The following is a 24,504-nucleotide window of genomic DNA, read 5'->3' as shown; positions in this document are numbered from 1 at the left end:
AGTCATAGGAGCCTGAGCATGTCCCCCATTTTGTGACTCCTGTTGCTGAGGACTGTCACTGTTACATATTCCCATCTCTGTGTCCTCCACATGTGGACACAGATGAGGATGTCGGAATGGTCATAAGACAAGGGAAGACAAAGGATTCATACAGAACTATCACTTACTAGCAATACCTCACTTCTTTGCCTATTAAAAACAGAACAGCCACAGAGAGGCAAGCTTATGCCATCAAGTTCCTTTTCCCTCAACTTGTAGCTTTCTTTCAATATCCTTGTTCGTAAGTGACCCATCACTGGAAGAAAAAAAAAAATCACATTTCATTTTGTTTTTCATCTTTTTCGGAACCATCTCAATCCCTTATTCTTTTCAAAGTTTCTGGGTCTTATTTCCTGACTTTGTGTGACCTTCAATTTAAGCTGGTAAAAAATTTCAGGCTTGAAGGTGCTAATAAGTGATGAGACAATTGTTTTATCGTCCATCATTACTGATGGTGACCTGTGCCTCTTCAGAGGGGGTAGTGTTGAGACTACTATAGGACTCTCTCATGGGGAGAGGAGTGGTTTCTCCACATGGGCATCCCTAATGCTCACGGAACAGACAGGTACTTAACAAGAAATAGAGCTCAAGTTCCTCTGAAAGTTCCTCTCCAGTATCCTGGAGGAAAAATGAGAGAAGATCGAGTTGAGTGTATGGGTAGGATGCGGACACGGATGCTGTGTGCACACGTCATCCTGGAAACGGTTTTTAACCTTCTTTTTTTGCCTTTGACGTATTAATTTATAAAGGAACAATAATAATTTCTACCTCACACAGTGACTGGGAAGATTAAATAAAAGATCAGACACGTTAATCACCACCAAATATTGATGCTTAAGAAAGTGGTTTCTAAAAATTTGTAGTTTAGAATTAAAACGGGAGAGTCAGGAATCAACTTCAAATTGAACATGCTCTCTTTCAATCAGGTCAGTCCTCCTAGTGGCATTATTAAAAATCTATTTCAAAGAATCAATATCGTGTGTGTGTGTGTGTGTGTGTGTGTGTGTAATAACTGACACTCAGGAGAAGTAGGTTGCAAATGGATAATCCTTTTAAATATCAGTATTTCTTAAATAACAATAACCTCCAACCCATAGAGCAGTGCAGTCTTAGCTAGACACCTATCAGGAGGGCAATGACATCTATGTATTTTCTTGACTTATTTTCTCCCCTTCTTCATTCTTTCCTTTTCTAACACCATTGTAGAGTTTCCAAGACTCTCGTTCAGATACTCCACTAGGATTTCTCTAAAGTTTCCTTTAGCTGATTTATAAAAGCACCAAAATGGACTTTAAATGACTAAAGTTTTTTGTTTTTTGGTTTTTGGTTTTTTTTTCAAATAGCAAATCTGGATACTTTCTAACAGAATTGAGAAAACAGTGGAAGTAAAGAATAAAGTATCTAAACAGCATAACTTTTTCCACACTGACAGACCATAGTCACAAGGGAAGGAACATGAGAGGCAGAGGGGACAGGAAGTTTGGCTGTTATGAATGTTCAAGAGGAGACCAGTCCCCTGACTGGAGATATTCTAGAACTGTGCTGCCCCAAAACTAAACACATGTGGTAATTTCAATTTTAATTAACTAAAGTTAAAATTAAATTCCTCAGTTGCACTAGCCACATTTCAAATGCCCAAAGGTACATGTGGCTAATGACTACTGCATTGAACAGTACAGAAGAGAGAACATTTACATCACTGAAAGAAAGTTCTCTTGGACAGGACTGCTTAAAAGAGAGCTTTTTGACTTTTTTAGATAACTTCCAAGTCTCATTTCACAGGACTTCAAATTTTCCTGAAAATTTGAAAATAGACCTGAGGGTCTATTATGTGACTAACAAATGCTGAGCAGGACAAAATATGGTCCCTGTCCCCTTGAGACACAGGGAAATAAGCAATTATAATGTTGTACAATAAGTAATAGACCTAGGTTATTAAAATAGACCTAGGTTGCTTTAAATAAAATAAAATAAAATAAATAAAAATAGACCTAGGTTGCTTTAGAGGAATGGTCTTTAACTCAAACTGGTGGCAAAAAGAGATATGGAAGTTTTCCCAGAGAAGATAGGATAAACTAGTTGTTGAGGGATAGATAGGAGTTGGCCAGAGGGGGAAAAACAAAGCAAAAATAAACATAAAAACAAACAAACAAAAAACCAAGATGTCTAAGGAGAAAATTTCTAACATAAAAAAATAAGAAAGGGAATGGCACATTTAGAAACTACATGCTTCAGTATGTGAACATGTGTGAATTAAGAGTAGAAACCTTAAATTAAAAGTCTTGAGTCTCCATTCAAGCTTGGTATAAATTCACTTGCTTTTATGAGTTCAGGAATCGGAACAGAAAATTGCTGGAGAGAATATCTAAAGAAAGATTTGCCTAGGCTTATGCTACTATCAAGAGGTGATATTATTAAGTGAATTAGAGATATCCTAATTTCAAAGTCACTGTCAAATCAGAATTTACCCCTACTCAGGTTTAATTGTAATACATTCCAAGGCCTTGAGTGACCTGCCCCTTGGATTTATTCATCTTTCACTAGCTCAAATCTGAGAACTGTATCAGTATTAGAATGGAAGGGTCCACTGACAAATAGTTATTTTCCTTTCATCAACTTAGTGGCAAAACATCAGTGTATTTATAAAGTTACAATTTTATATTTTTGGTTGTTTCCTGTTCCCTTTCCTGACACAACTTCTCCCAATATTTAAAAAAAAAAAAAAGAGAGAGAGAGAGAGAAAGAAAAAAAAAGTACAATCCAGATATATATATATATAGAGAGAGAGAGAGAGAGAGGAAGAAAAAAAAAAGTACAATCCAGATATATATATATATATATATATATCTTGTACTTTTTTTTTCTTTCTCTTTAGCTGATTTATAAAAGCATGTATATATGTATATACATATACATGTATATGTATATACATATATATGTACATATATATACATACATATATATATGGAAAATTCTAATAAAATCTTCTACCAGAAAAGAAAAGCAAGGTATGGGGATCTCCAAAATCATTTCCACATGTGATCTATGAAATCCCCACTTTGTTTTCTAGTAGGATTTGTTTGTTTGGTGGGGTGTGTGTGTGTGTTTTACAACAAAAGCAGCAGGATTTGTATGCTGAATGAATAATAATTTTTAAAAAATAAGACAAAAAGCCCCCTAGCACTATGCATTACACAAATACAGAAAATTTGATCTAAACATTTCAGAGAAGTATTTTATTATTATTAACCCATTACACTCCTGGCCTACCCCTTTTACAGATGCGGAACTGAAGCCTAAGGTCATGAGTGACTCGGTGGAAAAGCACTCCGTCCACCCCAAAATACTATTTTATGTATTACTTACCTTCCTTCCCCTTATTCTATTACTAGGTACTCAAATCTGTACTTAGATTCACACTGAATTTACTTCCTCTTTCTTTATTTAAGAAGGATAGTTCCATGAAAGAGGCAGTCCGCTATAGTATAGATAGAATTTGGTTAGAATTCAGATCTAGACTGTGGTTCTGACTCTAACTCGACCTCCTGTAAAGCCCTGGAGTGGTACCACCTTCTCCAAATTGGGATAGATATAAGGAAAAACTCAGATAAAGAATGTAAGGGACTGGGCACCTGGGTGGCTCAGTCATTGGGTGCCTGCCTTCAGCTCAGGTCATGATCCCAGGGTCCTGGGACCGAGCCCCGCTTCGGGAAGCCTGCTCCCCCACCACCACCCCCACTTGTGTTCTTGCTCTCGCTGTCTCTCTCTCTGTCACATAAATAAATAAAATCTTAAAAAAAAAAAAAAAAAGACTGTAAAGAATTATTCCCAGCCCACATTCCCCACACCAGTGAAAGCTTGTGCTGTAAGAAGAGTTGAGCACAAAATCCACAAACACCTAAGTTTCTCTCTGCTCACCACCTTGATTCTCTGCCCGATGGCCTTGCCCATTTAGGGCCATCTGCCTTTCCATATGCCATCAAATACACAGATTTCACAGAGATGTGAATGGGATGGCCCACATATTAGAGAAGTTCCCACCACTCACCCACATGGGGTCACTGAGGTCCGAGTCCTGCATGCGGATACAGTCCATGCTAATCTCGATCTTGTTTCTTGTACCATTTTCTGATGGCTCATCCACAAAGTTCAAGTCAATGGGCTGAACAGAACATATGGGCCTACCACAAAGAACAAATGAAAGTGTGTTAAGCAAGGAATGGGACTAAATAAAACACAAGCACCCGGGTGGTAACAAGGCGCTCTCTCTGTTTCAAAGCTGGCAAGGTTCATTGGTTGGAGTCAGAGACTCTAGGTTCACTTCATGGCTCAACCACATGTCAAATGAGTCATCTCAGGTGGTTCAAGTCCTATTTGTACAGTGGGACTCATGATCCCTGACCTTGTCCGAGAATTGCTGGGTAGAACATGGGAGAAAAACGGTGCTTCAGGAAATGAGTATTTTAAACCCTATCCCTTAGGGTATGAAGTACTCTATACTCTTTTATCTTCCTCTGAATTTACTTACTTATCCAAACTTGATCTTAAAAAAGGAGAAAAGAATCATTTTCCCAGTAAGGCATAAATGACAACAAAATTTAATATTTTACCTTCCCAGCAAGTATTTGTGTTGAAATAGCAAATAAGAACTTTTAAGCCAAAGGAACAGATTTGGGGTATCAAGGGAGTCACTGAAAAAGTTACTTAGAGTTAGGCAGGAAAGCCCCCAACTTTTTAAAATTTAAATTCAATTAATTAACATATAATATCTTATTAGTTTCAGAGGTAGAATTCAGTGATTCATCAGTTGCATATAATACCCAGTGCTCCTTACATCATATGCCCTCCTTAATGCCCATCACCCAGTTACCCTACTCCCTGACCCCCTCCACCCTTCCAGCAACAGTTTGTTTCCTATGATCAAGAGTCTTATGGTTTGAGGAGAGCCCTTCTGATACTCCAAAATTATACCACTTTGGAATAATGATCTTTTGGTGTAAACCAAGTAAACCTCTACTGAATTTTGAACCCAGAAATACTATTGGAGGAAATGAATTTTTCCAACAATAGTGACTGAATTTTATCGATTTTAGAAACATGCCCTAGTAAGCAATATTTTTTTTAAAGATTTTATTTATTTATGTATTTGACAGATAGATCACAAGTAGCCAGAGAGGCAGGCAGAAAGAGGAAGGGAAGCATACTCCCTGCTGAGCAGACAGTCCAATGCGGGGCTCGATCCCAGGACCCTGGGATCAGGACCTGAGCCGAAGGTAGAGGCTTTAACCCACTGAGCCACCCAGGCACCCCGTAAGCAATATTTTTATACTCTCTACCTATTTATAGTAATTCAAGTACAACATATTTTGGCTTCTTTGATACTCACTGTTCCAGAAAATCCCAGATATGCTGGAAGACTTCTGGACTGAGGAATTCATTTGTCTGTGTGCTCTGTGACATAGTGGATCGGTAATAACTTTCTTTCCAAGAGAAATGAGCTGGGGTTTCTACAAACCTTAAAAGGACAAAAAAGAAATTACAATTATAGTTTCTGTATTCAGGATATTGAATATTAAAACTAAAGCATACTTAATCAAGAAATCTCAGGTGAATCTTCAAAATCATGCAGTCATATAAAGCAAATTTCAGAAAGTTGCATGGTTGGTGTTTTGTTGGGCAGTGTCAGGGATCCCTGGCCATAAAGTCAGATAATCACATCCTCTATCAAATTCTTTTGTAACTAAAAATGCTGTTACACTCTACACTTCCACTGCCCAGCATCTATGTTCTGAAGATTTCAGAAAGAAAATAAACATTCCCTCATTAAGTCTGACAGCCAGGGTGACCTATTATTAAACCTGTTTTATAAACGTCTCAACGGATTATCTGTCCATTCTGCCTCCAGCTGGTAAAAAGCAGAATCAGAAAACAGAAAGGAGTTCAGAAAATTTAAACTTCATCCACAGTAAAATCACCCCACTCCTCACTACTTTCTTAACATTGTGCCCAGGGAAAATAAATGCAAACCTCTGAACCTAGATTTCTTTTATTTTTTTTAATCCCTGCTTAACTTACTTTGATGTGTGTGCGGGTGGTTTTTAATTGGAGTGTAAAATGCTGTGTTGGACTAAAGGATAGGTACACATCTGAGTATGCTGTAAATGAATGCTATTTCTGTTTGCTCCATTTTGTTGCTGTCCCCAAGTTTGCCTTTACTTAAACAAAACAAAATAAAACAAAAACAAAAACAAATAAACAAACAAACAAACAAAAAACCTCTCGATCCCTATATATGTGAAGTAAAATGCCAGCTTTCTCAGGTGGTGCTGTCTCCAAGTCTGTGTATTATCTACACAGATCACCTCAGTCTGTGATTCATTGTGATTATCAGTGGACTAATTTTACCCCAGGATGAAATTAGCTAAGCTCTTAATCATTACTGTTAATATCACCAAGTGTTAATAAATAGTGTACTAAGATAGTCAATCATCTTAAATTTGCAAATGAATACTCTGGTCTAGTTACAGAATAGAAGATAGTAACATTGGATTTATTGTTGATAATCCCCAAACTATATGAAGAAACAGAGTCATTTACTCAAGTTAAACACATAGAATCTATTACTTACTAGCAAGAATAAAGGTCATTGAAAATAAACAACAAATAAGACTGTCTCACTCTCTAAGAAGGTACAGAAGGTAAGACAAGAAACCAAACGTCCAATAAATATAGTAAGAGTCTATCATCTCATCCGAGGGATCAAAGAAAGAGCCTTAAACAATCTGAAGAAATTAGCTCTGCCAGGTAAGGATTAATGATATGAGTGAGCAGTCTAGGGCAACAGCCAAAAACAAAATACTAAAATGGAAAATAACTTCGTGTATGTGAGAAAATCACAAGCAACTCTGTTTGCACAGTTTAAGATCTGGGGCAGAGAGTGCCAGAAAAATAGAGCTGGGGAGTGAAGAAGATAATTATATGCTAAGTTCAGAGAAGCTTAAATATTTCCAAAATTTCTAGTTTTTGCGAAAACATTTCTAAATGAACTTTGTATTTTGAGATCAATATAGATTCACACGCAGTTGTAATGAATTACACAGAATTCATGTGCCCTTTACGTCATTCCCCCAATGGTAAATCACAACTTACACAACCCTTAAGAATATTATAATCAGGATATTGATACTGCAACAATCCACTGATCTTATTCAGAGATTCTCAGTTTTACTTGTACTTATTTGCACGCGCGCGCACACACGCATATGTATGGTGAGTGTATCTAGTTCTACACAAGTTTTGGATCACACGAGTAGGTTGGCTTACCCACCACCACAGTATTAAAAAGGATTTGAAGGACAAGACTAACAGAATACCTCTCATATTGATAAATCTGGAAGCTGTGTGGAAGAAAGGTTTATAAGCATATCACTTTATGGGCAAAGTGGTTACACCAGTCCAGGAAAGACAATCGGATGCTAGCAGAAGTAGGGATGGAGAAAGTGCAGACTAATTCATTTATCAGTGAGAAGGTTAAATCAGACATCACTGATGTTATGTTCACATTCTCTCTCCTGTTTCTCTCTGACTTCTAAAAGACCGTCCCTGGATTTCTGATGTCACCACTAACCAGCTGCAAAACTGTGGAAGATCCTCCCCGCTCCCTGAACTTCAGCTTCCTTGTTTGTGACATAGAGTTGCCTCACAGATGCCTACACAGTCCTCAGTGATTTCCTCCCCACAAAGCATTTCCTGGTCCCTTACTTGAAATAATCCTTCTCCTCCAAACTTTCCTGGCCTTTCATTATGACTCATCAATGTTAATTAATCCTATTTTACTTGTGCAACAATTGAGTGTAGAGGATTTGAAGTAACTTGAAGGCAAAGCCCATATCTCATTGAATTTCTTAATTTTCTGTTTCCTTGAGATTAGAGTGAAAGGAACATGGGTTTTGAAGTGAGACAGACTTGGGTTCAAATTTTAGCTCTACTACTGACATATTATAAAGTCATGGTCAAGTTACTTAACCTCTTTGTACCTTATTTTCTTCAGCTATGCTTCCTTCACAGGGTGGTTGAAACGTTTGCTTAAAATAATGTGCTACACATTTTCTATACAATACCTGGTAGTCAATACATTGACTGGATTAGATCAAATATATAATCTGTACCCAGGAAATACCTGCTGAATTGAACTAACAAAATAACATATTTGAAAGGCCCCTTAAAGCTGTAAAAATGTCACACAAAAGTAATTATATTAAATCTGAATTATCCCTCATTTCTCTGCAGTTCAAATTGTTCTTTCTTTTTCTGTGTCTGCAGGCCCAAACAGTGTTCCCATTGTCTCTCATTTTCTCCTTGATCACCTTTATCCGGGGTTTGCTACATTGAATTGGGCAACAACCCCTCCCCACCTCTACTCCCACTCCAGAGCCTAATGCTTTAAGGGGACTTGATTACAAAAAATGGGAGTGGGGTTTGGAATAGATTAGTGGCTTTCAAATTGGTTTCACGAAACTCTAGGGTTTCTGGTGCCTCAGTGGGTTCACCCGATGTAAAGAAATGTTCCTACTGGTAGGACTCCAGACACTCCTTAATGCCAGCAAGTTTGACTTTTGCCCGTCTTAAGTACATTAGTGTTCCAAACAAGATTTTATCTGAAGAAAAGTTTCTGTTAACAATTTAAAAATCCGTGGTCTCAGTTAGAAGATCTTCAAAGTGTCTCCTGTGCAAACCGAGAATGGATTCTTGGTTTCTGAATAAGGATGGCAAACATTATTGAGAGAAAGGAAGGAAGGAGATCAGCTAGTGCCATAGGGCAGGAAGAGTGAGCTAAAGCCTACCCATCTTCAGAGGCTTTGCCTTTGGGTGAATCTCAGTATCAATTTACTCATAGAACAATCACTCTCTTCAAATGGTTTTGTCAAATCAGTCACACCCAGAGATAGGAAGTCATCACTTTTCTTTTTTTTTTCTTTCCAGCTTGTTTTTTGTGGATGACCTCTCCTACACTCTGCATTAACTCAGAATGGAAGAAAAAAAAAAAAAAAGAAAAGAAAAAAAGGAAAAGAACCCTACTCTGTAGAATGTGACCTGAAAACCCCAAAAGGTATCTCCTAATAGTCTGCCTTCCCTCCTGCTCTTCCTGTTCTGTCCTAGAAGTCACCACTCAAATCTCTTACATTAAGTTTCTTTCAGCGCTCCCCCCAAATCTCCAAATCTACTATTTCATAATTCAACACAACCTTAATTTTATAGAGGGATTTTAGAATTAATAGGCTTCCGAGACCATCTAGCCTACATTTTCTTATTTAATAGATGGAAAAACTAAAATCTAAAAAGAACCAGTTCACCCCAGCGATATTGTATTCAACATAGATCTTTACCCCTTAGTCCCAGAAGAATAAACTGATGCATCAGACATGAATTACCCAATCTTTGGCCTCTTGAAACAGTTCCCATACTTAACATTTTCTGGGTATTTAAAACCTGCTTACTCCCCTTTAGGATATCCAAACTCAATACTCTGAAAGTAGAAGCATATTTGATTAGATATCCTCTAATTCCCATAACAAAACAAAGCAGCATTTAATAGTGATGCAGACCAGAAACTCACTGGCTGTTCCTAGACTTTCTGACTGAAAGGCTCCTTTGGCAGGAAGTCATTCCTTTTGGAAGAGTGAGAATGAGACATGGGGAATTCCAGGAGAGCAAACCTGGAGGGCTCTCTCAGTAACTGTGCACACACTTGGAAAGATGGTGTCACAAAGATTCTAAATCTTTGAGGACCACATAGAATGTCAAAGTAGGTTGTGCCTTTAAAGACTGTCTAGTCTTGTTACCTTATTTCACAAGGAAACTGAGCTGAAATCTGAAAAATTTAGCCTAGATCCACTGCCATGCTAGAATACTGGTTAATGAAAGCAGACTGTTCAATATTCTGGAATTTTCCAAGCCAGTTGTAAACATAGTCATTATTATAATTTATTATGAAGTATTAAACCTCAAATTAAATTATATTAAAAGCAAAGATAATAAATACTCAAAACTGGTCATTTCCTAATTATTTTACTATTATCTGTGTTCTTGAAAGCCATTTAAAAAATAATGTAGTGAAATTGTTCAGATTCAAAAAATCCTCTGTGAATTTATTGCTGTACTCATCTAATAATGTATTTTAACCCAAGGCTTATGTGCAAAGGACTCAACAATACCTATCATGAATATTACATGAAAGGCTATGTAGGAGATTTAGTGATGAATGAGGCATTTATCTTGCTCCTTTGATAGTTTTTCATAGCTTGGTGTCAGAAATAGAACACTTCCAATATTTGTCTAATTTTTACCTTTTGTCATAAGCTTTTGTGCTCCTAATTTTCCATGGGACTGTGACCTCCTAAAGAGCAGAAAAGCCAGCATGGGCCATTCATTGGTCTGTGCTCTGTCTGTGATTGGCAGGAAAGGATTGTCATTGATTATGACAGGAATTCATTTCACTGGGCCTGCTTTTCCAGTTTTCCACATGACAATTTTAAGCTCAGAGAGGATAAGGAAATTGTTCAAGGTCACTCAGCTAGTAAATGATAGAGTTGGGCTTGTTATTTATTTATGATAGAGCTGGGCTTTAAATTTAAGATTGTAGGACTTCAGAGCTCATGCTTTGTTAAATTATATATATATATATATATTATACACACATGGTTCTAATTTTTATTCATCTCAAAATTTGAACAATATGAAATGTTTTTCATAGTTCAGAGGATTTTTTTTTCTGTAAAAGAATAAAATTTCCTACTGATTCTGTCTCAATCACAAGAGTTACCATTTTTTCTTCAAATGAACAGGAAATGGTGTGGAAAAAAGCAAGTACTGGTCAGTGAATGATATGGACAGAATATCTGTCCTTTCTGCAGATTCTCAATATTGAGATTCTACAGATTCCTCATAGGAGTTGACTCTCAAATGTAGTGTAAGAAAAGACAGCTGAGGTCCCTATTGTTCCAAGGGGACTTGAATACTCAAATACTGTAGGAATAACCCCAGTTCTCAGAGAGAAATGATTTAAAACTCTGAACCTGACTTCTTCTGTATATCCTTGTATCCTTCCATCAAATTTCTCAATCTCTCACATTAATGCCAAAGCCATTTATACCAACCTTTTTGGATCTTCCCAAGAACAAGTCTTCCAGTTAGCCTCAGGAGCATTCCAAATCACATAAGTCTGTTTTTATTTTTAGTTTGGAAATACTTCTATATTTTCAGTTTACTCTGATATTATGATAACTATTATGATTATTAATTGTCATACTTAATTTTAGGGATGCCAAAGAGCATCTTGATGCCTTTTAATGAATTGCCTCATCATTACAATCAACCATGCCCAAGAGCCCTGGAGGAGTAAATTTATTCCTATACCTGAGATATGTCCACCTCCAGAAAGCGACTTACATAAGCTAAACCAACTCCATTAACAACTTTTCTTCATTAAATGGAATTCTTGACTTTTCAACTTCATGCTGAAAAATGACCAGTCTGTTCCTTATCTCTATTCACCCCATCATCAAACCCATATGCCAGCTTCACTCCTGGCAAAGAAAAGTTACTTGGGCAGAAAGCATTATAGAATATATCTTGAAATATTCATTTGCCACAATTTGAACAATGAAGTGTCGTATCCAAGAAATTTCATTTTATATTTTATTAGTGAACTAATGAACTAAATTCTTAAAAAAGTCTCTTTTGTATCTTTCAATATCTGTTTATCCTTCATTCCGCCATAATGAGTTCACTTCCCTTTCATATTCAGAAGACTTTCTCTTCCCACTACCACCTGTCTAAAGATCTGATTGGCCACAGCTTCCTTCTGCCATAACCCTATATTGTGTACACCAAACTCCCAATCCTCCCAACAAAGTCTATATATCTAGTGTCAACTCCTCAGTTGCTAACTCTGAGGGAGTGATCTTTTCTTCTCTCAAATACCAAATCCTCTAATTCCCATATTTTGTGTCTCATTCTCTATCCTAACAAATTGTACCTTAAAAGTAATGATTTCTCTGACTGCAGCCCCCATCTCTTATACCCTCAGCCCACTGTACCTTCCTCCTGCCCTCATTTCATTTGTCAGCAGTCTCTCCCAACTGATGTGTGATCATCAGTCTTGTCTCAACAGGATTTTTATCATGCTTATTTTTTTATCATGCTTCTTTTTCCCTGACTCAGAATTTACAATCACTCATCTTTGTGTCCTGGACAAAATCTAATCAGACCTCATCCCTCATCCTTTGGACAAATGCCCTATTCCAAATTATTTAGCCAGCTGTTCCTACAGGTTGTTTCCCTGAGTCTTTTCAAATTATGACCTCCTGTACTCCACCCTCTTCCCCCAGGTCATAATCTTTACTTTTGCTACCATTCAGTACAAAACTCAGCTAGTAAGCAGGCTGCAATACATTAAAATTTTGTGTCCAATCCAAAATTCATAGACAGACATTTAATTCCCAGTGTGATAGTATTTAGAGGTGGGGTCGTTGGGAGATAATTAGGTCATAATGGTAGAGCCCCTATGAATAGGATTCATGCCCTTATAAAAGGAGCCCCAGAGAGTTCTTTCTCCCTTTCACCATGTGAGGTTACAGAGAGTGAAGACTGCCATCTAAGAACTAGGAAACAGAACTTCACAAGAACCAAATCTGCCAGCGCCTTGATCTTGGACTTCCCAGCCATCAGAATGGTGAAAAATGAATTTCTGTTGTTTATAAGCTACCTAATCTATGGTATTTCATTATAGCAGCCTGAATAGACTAAGATATCTATACTTTTTTGTTTATTGTTTGAGTTTACTTCCTCAGCTTGGCATGTTTTAAGCATTCTTGTCCTTCATTAATTCTCCTGTAATCTACTTATGTTGAAATGATGTTTTCATTTTGTCTACACAGGTCCTCTAACAAATGAGGAACTGGGAGTCAAACCCCATATTACTACTTTCCTGGTTCTTTACAGCAGAGTTATAGGAGGGAAAATGTGAAAGCATTTTATTTCTCATCCTCTACACTTTCTTTCTACAAATGAGACTCCCAGGGATTTTATTCATAGTTCCATGGAAGCCCACAGAGTTCTAGTAATACACCCAGAGCACCCTGGATCCCTTGAAAAGCTCTGAAGAAAGTGGACAATTACAAATTTTTGTGGAGTACTTCAGTGACTCAGAGAGTTAGGTGTTGGACTCTTGATTTCGGCTCAGGTCTTGACCGCAGGGTGGTGAGATCAAGCCCACACACAGAGTCTGCTTGAGATCCTCTCTCTCCCTCTCTCTTTGCCCCTCCTCCCACTCTCTCTCTCTCTCTCTCTCTCGCTTTCTCTAAATAAATAAACAAATAAAATCCTAAAACAAAACAAAACCTTTTTGTAAACTGAGCAGTCTTTCTAAATCTATGAATATATTACATAAGAAAGTTATCATTCAACATCTCTCTCCTGTATTCAATTGGTCAGTGAATAGTCTGATCCATTTCAGTTTAGAATTTGGCATCTGGCAAAAGATAATGATAGGAGAAACTCGAGTCCATTTTGCTCTAACGCCATGTTAACATCACAACATGCAATACAGACACATGCAAGCTTATGCACAGGAAACTTATCTATAACCTGCCCTCAAATTAGAATTTAAGACACATTTGAATAGCTGTAATCACCATGACATCAGGCTTTGAATATGGTAGGGTTTTGCAGCAATGTGAGGACCTGATAAGAAGTTCCTGTAGCTGGGCGCCTGGGTGGCTCAGTGGGTTAAGCCGCTGCCTTCGGCTCAGGTCATGATCTCAGGGTCCTGGGATCGAGTCCCGCATCGGGCTCTCTGCTCAGCGGGGAGCCTGCTTCCTCCTCTCTCTCTCTGCCTGCCTCTCTGCCTACTTGTGATCTCTCTCTGTTAAATAAATAAACAAAATCTTAAAAAAAAAAAAAAAAAAAAGAAGTTCCTGTAGCATCCATGACTTGGATGTGTACGCACTGAGTTCTGGAAGAACTATGGGGAAATACATATCTACAGAGAAGTTTTCTTAGGATTGAGTAATGTACTGTACTGAATTTAGAAAAAAAAACAAAAAAGAAAAAACAAAACTAACTTAAGAAAATGGGGAAAAATAAAAGTAGGCCTTTTGGAGGCAAATAGAAGACCAGAAGATCTCAGGGTTGGAGGACCTTAATGGTCACCTAGTCCACCTGGAAAATAGAGATCATGGATAGAGACAGAGGTCTATCAGTGAGGGTGATCTTGCAATGTCAGCTGAGGAGTATGTCACTACCACATGGGGTTCTTTATTCTTTGTCAGAGAACTCCAAGTTGAGTTGTTTTCAGAAATTGAAGAAAAGTCTACTTCCCTAAAAACCTCCAGAATTTCATTGGGTTCGTTCAGAAAATACTCCATTTGTAGTGGCCTTCAATTTTTTCTCATAGACCTGTTTTGGGAATCTAATTATAGCAATAGCCTCACACAATAAATGCAAGAAAAAGACAAAAGAAAGAAATGTACATACTGACATATACATAAATGATTGTGTTTGATTTTCAAAGATTTTATGAATCTCTTCCACATTTCCAACCCAAGTCCCATAGCTGGAAGCCAAGTTAAGAATCTGCAGTGTAATCCTTCATCTAGACCAGCTGTGGACAAATTACAATCCATGGACCAAATCTGGCCCCCACTGCCTGTATTTGGGGAAAACAAATTTTTAGACACAGCAAAATTCGTTTGTTTATGTATTATATATGGATGCTTTTGAACAACAACAGCAGAATTGAAAGAACTTCAATAGCAAGCATATGGCCCCAAAAGTCTAATATATTTATTATCTGACCCTTCACAAAAAATGTTTGACAACCTCTAATATACATGAAAGATCTTCTGAGATTTTAAAACAAATATAGCTTAAATTGATTAATATTGAGAGAAGTTGGAAAAACTTTCTCATGGTCAATTACATTTATATGGGGAGTATAAAAGAAGAATAACAATTTGCTCAGCACTGAACTCACGGAGTAGCAAACAATTTGAAAATCAGAGGTGGACCTAAAAATAAGAAATGATCTTGGACCAATTGCAAAACAAAAACAAAAACAAAACAAAACAAACAACAGAAGACCAAAGGATATGCTTCTCATCCTGAATGCTTAAGACTACTATCTGATCATTTATTATAGTCAAACACTATATATATGATGATAAATTATCATCAGATCCAGTCAAAGCTTCTCTTTTCTTGCTTCAGTGCATACCTTGTATTGTAATTATTCATATACTTGTGTAATCATCTCTGTTCATATATTATTATTTTAAATATGTCATGGTGATTCAATTCATAGAGTATATCTTATACACATGGGGGTCAACATTTTATTGCTACATAAATAGTGAGTCACATTTGTTATACTTCAGTATTAAATTATGTCCACATATGTCTCATTTGATAGTCATATTCTGAACTGTGTACTGTCTGAACTGTATATCTGTGTATTGTCTGAATTGTTATTTTGGAGGTCAAAAATGGTGAGATACAGCAGGTATATATAGCTTGAATTCATAGAGTGGATATTATTGCTAATAATCTGTAGCTAAGTAGCTGATTAAAAGACATGTTAATATCATATATTTCAAGAGTGAGTGGCACATTTGGCTCTTGAGCCTCATTCTTAGGAGTGATTAGATGAACGACCCGCTAAGAAAGTAATAGTGAGGGACATTCATATTGAATAACAAGAGATTTGGGGATTTTTTTAAACATAAATTTGTCTAATCTATATAAAATATACTAAATATTATCTATAATTTATAGCAAAACAATTTTACATGTTTATTGGCTATATATGTGAAGGCTGAGGAATTAGTAGTAAAATAAAATTTGAAAAAAGAACTATGGCAGGAAGTTGAGAACCCAAGAACAAACTCTTTAGAGCACCCCACCCCCACCAATTTGCTAAATTAGCTTACTGGCTCCCTTCAAAGTAAGGGCACCATCTATTTTCACCCGTCCTCGCTCCATTTGTTCCAAGTCTTAATACTGAAGGAGCTTAACTTAAAAGTTTTAAGATGTATTTTATTTTATCATAACAAATGAAAAGATTTGGGGCATATAAAAAATAGAAGTTTTTAAACATTAAAAATCAATTATTTTGCTAGTCCCGATCCTCACAAGTCCCCTCATTTTCTTTGTTATCTTCATTCGACTTCCTTTGGGCCTTGCTTTACCCTTTTTACAAAAGGGTTTTACAAGTTCTGTCTTGTGTATGAAGGTCACATTACCAGGCTCACATTCAACATACCAGCTGTGGACAAATTACCACCCATGGACCATGCTTATTTCAACAATTTGTCCTGGTAAATTTTATTCTAAGTAAATTAAACATACAAATTGGTTGAGGGGAGGAAATAAATTTTATATAATAAGAGATCTTGAAATTTAGAGATTTTTTTTTTGAATAGGATCTAATACATGTTAAAGGCTAGTACCTAGCAATAATGTTTGATATTTAATTAATAAATCATGAGGATTTATGTCTTAAGCAACACATTTATGAACATTGTTTTGAGAGAAACCAGGAGAAAAAGAGAGAGACCTTCCTATCTCTGGTTCATACTCTATGGACTTCTACATATATTTTTAGATCAATTATCTAAAATTGTATTATATATTTACTTGTACATTGTCAGTTTTCCCCCACAAGAATGTAAATTCAATAGGAGCAGATTGCCTTGTTCACTGCTGGATCTCCAAGGCCTAGAACAGTGCCTGGAAGTGCTCCATAATGCTTTTTAATACAGAATGAGAGCGTAAGAGATTTCCTGAATTCGAATCCTATCTGTGTCTAACTGTTTCTCTCTCCAAATACACCCCACCCCAAGTTCCTAACACGGCAATGTTAGTCATTGCCTCAGTTTCACTTTAAAGATGTGAAGAAATTATGTTATGAATAGTTAAGAAAGTACCACATTACAGCGTCCTGAAGACAAAAACTTACATATATGTAGGATATGCAAAGATATATTCATATCCTAATAAATAAAGAATTCCTGACATAATAATGGGACATTCACAAACATTTGTTGAATGAATGACCTTTGTTCACACAGACTAGCAGAGTTAGTGTACAAATACAGATCAAATTGTTTCCCAAGTGTTTATTCTTTCTGATGGGTCACAGTGACTTTGGTGGGGAAATGGGTTATTGCAACAATGAAAGAGAAAAATTAAAACAAAAGCAAAAACGAACACAAGAATAAAGAGACAGGTACACCTCCCAGAAGATCCTAAGGACTTTCATGGATGACAACCCAATAAAAATGTTCACAATGTGATCCTGAATCATTAGGATGAGTTCACATGGAGCATACTATTCTTGGTTAAAAAGACAGAGAAGTATGCCTTATTCTAAGAAATATCTACCCTCTAATATTTTTTAAAAATACTCTTTAAAGAGCACATGTTTATCTAGAAAATGGAACTGCCCAGAATGACACATTTCTTAAGGGCTCCTGGTGGACAAGTTTTGTTTTTACTAAGACGGTATGGCTCTTTGTTCTTTCTGATCACATCTTGTCTTATAGTTTCTAACGGAGTAGTTGGCTCTTGGAGACAAAGTTCACATTACCATTTATTTATATCAGTAGTCTGACACAGTAGCAGGCACCAAGTGGGTGTCAAGTAAACGCTTGTAGAAGGAAATATTTGGAAAGCAGAGTATATATGACAAAGCCAATATCCAGAGCAGAAACAACACTTACTGTGCAATTGTTCTATGGGCAAGTTTCTCCACAATATGCCTGAAAGGCATTACTTTTCACACTTTATGATGTAAATACAAAATTATCCCATTTTACAGAGAAGAAAACTGAAGCCAAGTGGCAAGTTACTTCCTCCTGAGCACCTGGTAACTGGAAGTATGGCCGGCCTGGAGTCTAAAGGATTTGGTTTCAGAGTCTCCGGTCTGTTAATTACAAAGTTAATGACTATGGGCAAGTTATCCCACCTCTCTAAACCTCAATTTCCATATCTGAAACAGTGAAAAAAGGGATAGGACCTATCTCAGGCAAGAAAGAAGGTCTTGGTGTCTTACCATGGAAGGTCACTCTACTTCCTCAGCAAGGGGCAGTAGGTGTCATGCTTGAAAGTTCAACAGTACTACCTGACCCATAATCGGAAAATACAAATTCCCTGTCCGTACCTCCCCAAGATTCTCTTTCAGCTGATCTGGAATGAGGCTCAAAACCTGCACTTTAAAGAAATTGTGTGTGCAAAGATACAACTTGGGGATTCACCTACATTCTAATCCCTTTAAGAATGTTATAAAAAAAAAAAAATGGAGCACCTTGATAAATCTACATTTTCTCCAAATATCCGTCCTCACACAGGCAAGGTATTATCACAGTCTTCTTCACTGAAATGTGTTTTTATCAGCTAAATAAAACAGCATGGTGTAACAATCACAGTTAATATTTTTAATACAGCCTCCACGCTAGGCATCATTCTTAATGCTTTATGGATATTAACTCACTTAATCCATCCAACAACCCATGATTAAGTTTGACTCTCTTAAACCTCATTTTATAGATTAGGCAACCGAGGCACAAAGAATGAAAGTAACTACCCCAAAGCACACACTCAGTACATGAGGGCAGCAAACTCAACAGGCTGGTTCCAGAGTCTGTGTTTCTAACTCTCACACTGGGCAGACTCTCCCAGGGACAAGCGGAGGTCAGAACCCTGGCTTTCAGGTGATCTTAGTCAAGTCCCTGCTCCTCTCTGGGATTCAAGTTCCCCTCAAGGAAGTGAGGGGGCTGCCGCTAGTGATCTTTCAGGCCCCCTGGTCCGAAAATCCTATCGTTCATTTTATAGGAGCTCTTTGACCTTGTTATCTGAAGGTCCAAGGCTCTAGAACTACTGACAGTAAGACACGTTCTCTCTTCTAGAACTGCCCCATTATTTTTTCTTTACCTGTCAATTCCAAAAACTTTCCTCTGAGTCGCTTGTCCTTTGCTCTTTCTTCTTGGTGAGAAAACCAAAGACACTTCAGTCTAGAACCAGTGGAGAGATCTGTCTCCACAGACTTCCTTCCAAGTCCTGCTCTTTTAGTAATCAGGCTTCTAAACTGCTTCCACCTGAGCCTGTTCGAACCTCATTACTCTCCCAAAGAGGCCACCAGCTTCTTGTCCCTGCTTTCTTATTCGTTTGAGCAACAGTTCTCTTCAGACCTAGTTTGTCTTCAGCCACATCTTCCCAGACTGTCCTCCTTATGCTTCCACTTCTGTGTTGCCATCCCCTTCCACACTTCAGCTCTCAGACTTCTTTTAGCTTCGTGGTTCTCAAATCTGGCTACCCATTGGGATATATGCAGGGGGGGTGGTGGTGCTAAAATACAGATGCCTGGGTGTGACCCCAAACCAATTAAATCAGAATTTTGAAGAACAGAATCTGGGAAGGAGCATTTATGGAAAAATTTAGAAGTCTCACAGGAGATTCCAATGTGTGGCATTGTTAAGCATCATTGGTGTCTAGTGCTGGTGATTCTCTAGTGGGGAGATAAGCAAATTGGAATCACCTGAGCAGCTGGCTCCTCCTTACTTCCAGGGAGGGAAGTCTGGACATGAGAGGCAAACAAGGAGCCACTCTCCAGGTGGTTTGGAGAAACCCCTTGATAAAACAAATTTTTAGCTCAACCTCTCAAAGCAAGATGGACACTATACCTTCCTCTCACTCACTTGTGGCTTCTCACTGCATCTTGCACCAAGTTATTATTTCTAATCATCATGGGTAATGCAGAGCTCTGTCTGGACTAACTGGCTAGGGAAAATGATTCCCTTTTCCGGTCAAAGCTTCATTTTCCCCTATGTGTAAAAGAAGGTAATTGGATTACTAGATAATCACTAAGCTTCCTTCCTATTTTATTACTCTTCTATTTTAAGGCCCCAAACCTATTGTTCCTCAACTCTTACACGACCAGCCCTAGTTCTTTCTACATTCAGCAGATGCCAAATGATGACATCAGGCAAACCTCTGGTGAAGACGGCCCACCGCAAGCCAAGACCAGGGCTGTAAAGGTTTTTTAAAGCTTTCTCACCACACCAAGAATGACTGCTTCCCCAAGCTTAGTTCAGGCCTCTGGGTCATCACAGAGGTCCTCCCTGCAGTGTCCCCTGACAGTGACCTCATCGGACACCAGTCCCTCTCCACATTTCTAGGCTTCCCGCCTTTTGTGGGAAGACAGCCTGGGGAAGCACAGGAGCTGGTTACAGGCTGACTGCAGTGGGGCCCTGGATGCCTTCTTCTGTTTGCTCACTTTGTCTTAGAGGGAGATGGCCCAGTCTGTGAGGAGGTGCTTGCTGACCAATGTGTGGCAGAGATGCCATAGCCCAAGTCTCTCCCTTTCCCTCCCTACCAGCTTTCAGTTGGGAGATGCATCACCTAAACATGTAGGAGACAATGTTCCCTAAGGCTACTTACACTGATCTCTTGTCTAGGTACTGTGTACGAATATGTGCCCCCCCACAAGTAATTAGAAATACCTCAAATAATAATGATAATAAAAATACTAAAATTAATATTTGTCATTTGAATGACAAAATTAATATTTGTCATTTGACAAGATGAAAAATTACAGTGAGGCATGTTTGTGGGTTTTGACCTGCCCTCCAGTAGGCATATCCTCTCCCTCTTTGCCCTAGCTCCTTGACTTTTGAATTTGGGAATGGAGAAAAGAGAAAAGGAAAAAAAGAAAAAAAAAATTTAGCAAGAGTATTTTAGTCAATCTGCAAAATACAGGCCTTTGAGTCAGAGGTTGGTGGTAAGGAGATGAAATATTTGTGGCTTGAGTTTGCTGGGGAGGATGGGTTTGAGGCAGGGTTTGGTGGAAAACTGGAGAGAAAAATAAAGAAGAAAGGAACAAGTGTGTATACCTCAAGGCTATGAACTGGCTCTTCTTTAACATCCTTCCAATGACCAAAAAAGAAAAAGAAAAGAAATTTAAAAGAACAGAATTCCACAAATGTAAAAAATGAAAATTCTTTTAAGTTGCATTTGCTTGTTCTGTGCTTCTTAAAATCCATCCCAGTTAGAAAGCCAACCTAGACTGGCCATAGTCTCAAAGGGATAGGAAGCGTGATGACATTAAAGACATTTATCTGCATTTCAAAACAGGAGATTTCAAAACTATTCACAGAGAACAGGAGAGGCATAATTCCACAGAGAAAGACTTTCAAAGGAAAAAGGAAAACTGGCTGAAGAAAAATGCACGACTCTCAAGTGATACAAAGTTCTATCAACTACCAGCCCCTAAACTACTGTTGTCAGTTTCTGGAAACTACTCTTGTCTATTTCTGAAAAGCACTTTGGAGCAGCCTTGTGTGTTGGTTCAGGACAGTCAATGGCAGCTCTCATGTCACAGGGGCAGAGTCGAGACTGCATGGCCTAGCAAGCTAGAAATACTTACGGTTTGACCTTCTATAAACAAGTTCGTTGACCACGACCCCAAAAGCAAAAGTTTAACTGCATGTTCATGAATATTTCCAATGACAAAGGAGGCCCAGAGTGAGTGTGTCGGCGGGTCAGGAGAAATGCTTATAAAAATGGTTTGGAATAGAAAAAGATTTCTTTCTTTTTGGTTTTAATTTTACTTATTTGTTTCTTAATTTTAATTCAGTTAGCCAACAGATCGTGCATCATTTGTTTCAGATGCAGTGTTCAACAATTCATCGGTTGTGTATAACACCCCATGCTCATCGTATAAAAAGATTTCTAACAAACTAGGTGGCAAAAGAACACGTGTGGAAGGGTAAAGAATGGGTACAGCATCAGGGAGACAAAGAGGACGTGATGGCTACTGTGGGAACAAACTCAGAAGTTCATGGCTCAGAAGGAGCTGAGTTGTGCCAGATAGTGCTGCAGGCTGCTTCTAAACCATAGGACCTATGAGAAAGGACAAAAGGAAGTATGGTTACCAGGAGCAGCATGGTTCTCTGGTCACTGCAACGTGGTGGGAATCCTGGGATTTCCCTCCAGACCTTTGGTAATCAGTGATGTCAAACTTCACCCCGCCTCGATGCTTGCGACACATCCTTGGGGCTATTCTGTTACAGATAAGTACTTCCGTTTTTCTGATAGACAGCCTCTGTCCATCAGAGCATCCCCTTAATGTTGTTATCTGTCTTTATCAATTTTTAATTTTAGCTTCTCGGAGACAGAGGGAACAGCAGATCATACAGCAAGCTTTCTCCTTTTCCCACATAAATGCATTTCTCAATGCTATCTTTTAACATATATATTATTCCTCATTACTACTAATTCTGTCTTCCCTTTCTAAGCTCAGTGTGAAGACTGACTTTTGGAGGGTGGATCTGATTTCAGGCTAAAAGGAAAGAGGAAACGAAGACATCTCTCTAAGGCACAGGGCTTATCCAGGGCTGAACAGATCTCGGGACTAACTCTCAGATTTTACAAAAGCAATAAATGATTTAGGAATCGGACAAGCATGATGATTTTTGATTAACAAGGCTAACCTCATTTACATTGGATATTTATTTATTTCCCTATTTATTTTTAAAGATTTTATTCATTCATTTGAGAGAGCGAGAGGCAGAGAGAGCACAAGCAGAGGAAGAAGCAGAGGGAAAGGAAGAGGAAGAAGCAGATCGCTGGGGAAGCTGTGCCCGACATGGGGGTGTATCCCAGGACCTGGAGATCATGACCTGAGCCGAAGGCAGATGCCCAACCATCTGAGCTGCCCAGATGCCCCAACTTGGATACTTATAACCCCGATTTCAGATATTCTCTGTGCCCCTCAGGCTTGTGAGGGCACATTATGACTCCATTGAGCATAGAAAAATTCAAATTTAGCCTATTTGTGTGAAAAAAAAGCTATAGGAGCAGCTGTCTAAAAGAGTATAACTTCTCACTCACCATTCTTCCCACCTGCTCTTAGGAGCAGTCAGCTGTTATCTGCAGCTATGTTTCCTACATCTTACTTATCAAAGCAACTTCATTCACTTCTTTATTTTTCAAGGTTATTAAGTTTGTTGCAAGTATGGTGTGATACCCTCTCTCAAGAGAATAAGTGACTTGATTCATGGAAAAGATGACATGAATTAATTAATTAAATGGTAGTAGCAACAACTTACTTAATTTCAGGAATGCCGAAATTATGGGATCAGTTTAAGGGTAGAGCACACTGTGCGTGTGTGTGTGCATATGTATATATGTGTGTCTATTCACATGTTTTGTTTTGTACATGTGTATATTTATGTTTTAGCAAGTTATTGCAATAAATGGTTATGAATTAAGTGTAAAGATTCTTGGAGATTCTGATAACTCACTTTTAAAGGCAACAAGGTCTCTGATAGGTAGATGGACTGAAGAGAAATTTTGGAATAGATTAGTGCCATAATGGGAAAGGAATGTGAATAAGAAAACTATTTTTTTTTTAAGATTTCATTTATTTATTTGAGAGGGAGAGTGAGGAGAGGACAGAGGGGGAGGGAGAGAAAGGGAGAGAATTCTAAGCAGACTCCACACTGAGCATGGAGCCTCTAGTGGGGCTCCATCCTGAGATCATGACCTAAGCCAAAACCAAGAATCGGCTGTCTAACTAACTGAGCCGCCCAGGTGCCCCAATAAGATAACTTTTTATTCTGAGTAATTTTCAAAGATTTGGCCATAAAATTCAGGCTACCATAAAATCCATCAGATCTGTCACTGTAAGCATTATAGATTTCTTGCTTCACCATTGTGTTGAGTGAGATGTAAGCTAAAAAGTTCTTTTTCTAACGAAACCAGTTCACTGTTGGTACAGAATTGGGGTGGGGGGGAAGTGTGGTAATTTCTTTATAGAGAAGTGATCATGGAGTAACAGTTCCATGATATTTTGGAACTCAAAGTGAGTGAAAGATGATGTAAAAATATGTCATTTATCATATTGTTCTCACAATATATTTAAAGTCCTGTGACTGGGGCCCCTGGGTGGCTCAGTCACTTAAGCATCTGCCTATACTCAGGTCATGATCCTGGGGTCCTGGGATCAAGCCTCGCATTGGGTTCCCTGCACAATGGGGAGCCTTCTTCTCCCTCCCCCTCTGCTGTTCCCCCTGCTTATGCTCCCTCTCTCCTTCTCTCTTTCTGTCAAATAAATAAATAAAATATTTAAAAAAAAAAGTCCAATGACAGAGAATCTAAGAAAATCTTAGATTCATGTAATGACGTAAATTCATTACAATACAATTGTCTTGACAAATATGGTATCCCTTGGGTTTTGACCTCACTCAAGAAAAGAGATAAAAAACACATATTTTATGATAGGGAGCATTATACATGAAAAGGATGTATCTAATATAAATAAAAATAAAGATTCTAGAGGCCCATGATGGGATCATTGGGAGCCAATTGGGAACATGAACTTCGGAATCTTGATTTTGCCACAGGACAGAT

General features: G+C 38.0%; 1 protein-coding gene across 4 annotated transcripts in view; it reads right to left on the bottom strand.

Moving 5' to 3' along the window:
• The window catches only part of TP63 (tumor protein p63), a 138,267-nt gene extending 134,008 nt beyond the window's left edge, over nt 1-4,259 (bottom strand). For all 4 annotated transcript variants that reach the window (XM_044251992.1, XM_044251993.1, XM_044251994.1 and 1 more), the window contains exon 1: nt 4,088-4,259. In XM_044251992.1, the coding sequence (XP_044107927.1) occupies nt 4,088-4,135 (48 nt within the window). In that variant the 5' untranslated portion in view covers nt 4,136-4,259. The remainder of the gene's footprint in view (nt 1-4,087) is intronic.
• Between the last annotated feature and the right edge of the window lie 20,245 nt (nt 4,260-24,504).

Source organism: Neovison vison, chromosome 6, assembly GCF_020171115.1.
Source record: "Neovison vison isolate M4711 chromosome 6, ASM_NN_V1, whole genome shotgun sequence".
Classification (NCBI taxonomy): Eukaryota; Metazoa; Chordata; class Mammalia; order Carnivora; family Mustelidae; genus Neogale; species Neogale vison.
Note: the sequence above shows the minus strand (reverse complement) of the source record. Positions and strands in the feature narration are given on the sequence as shown.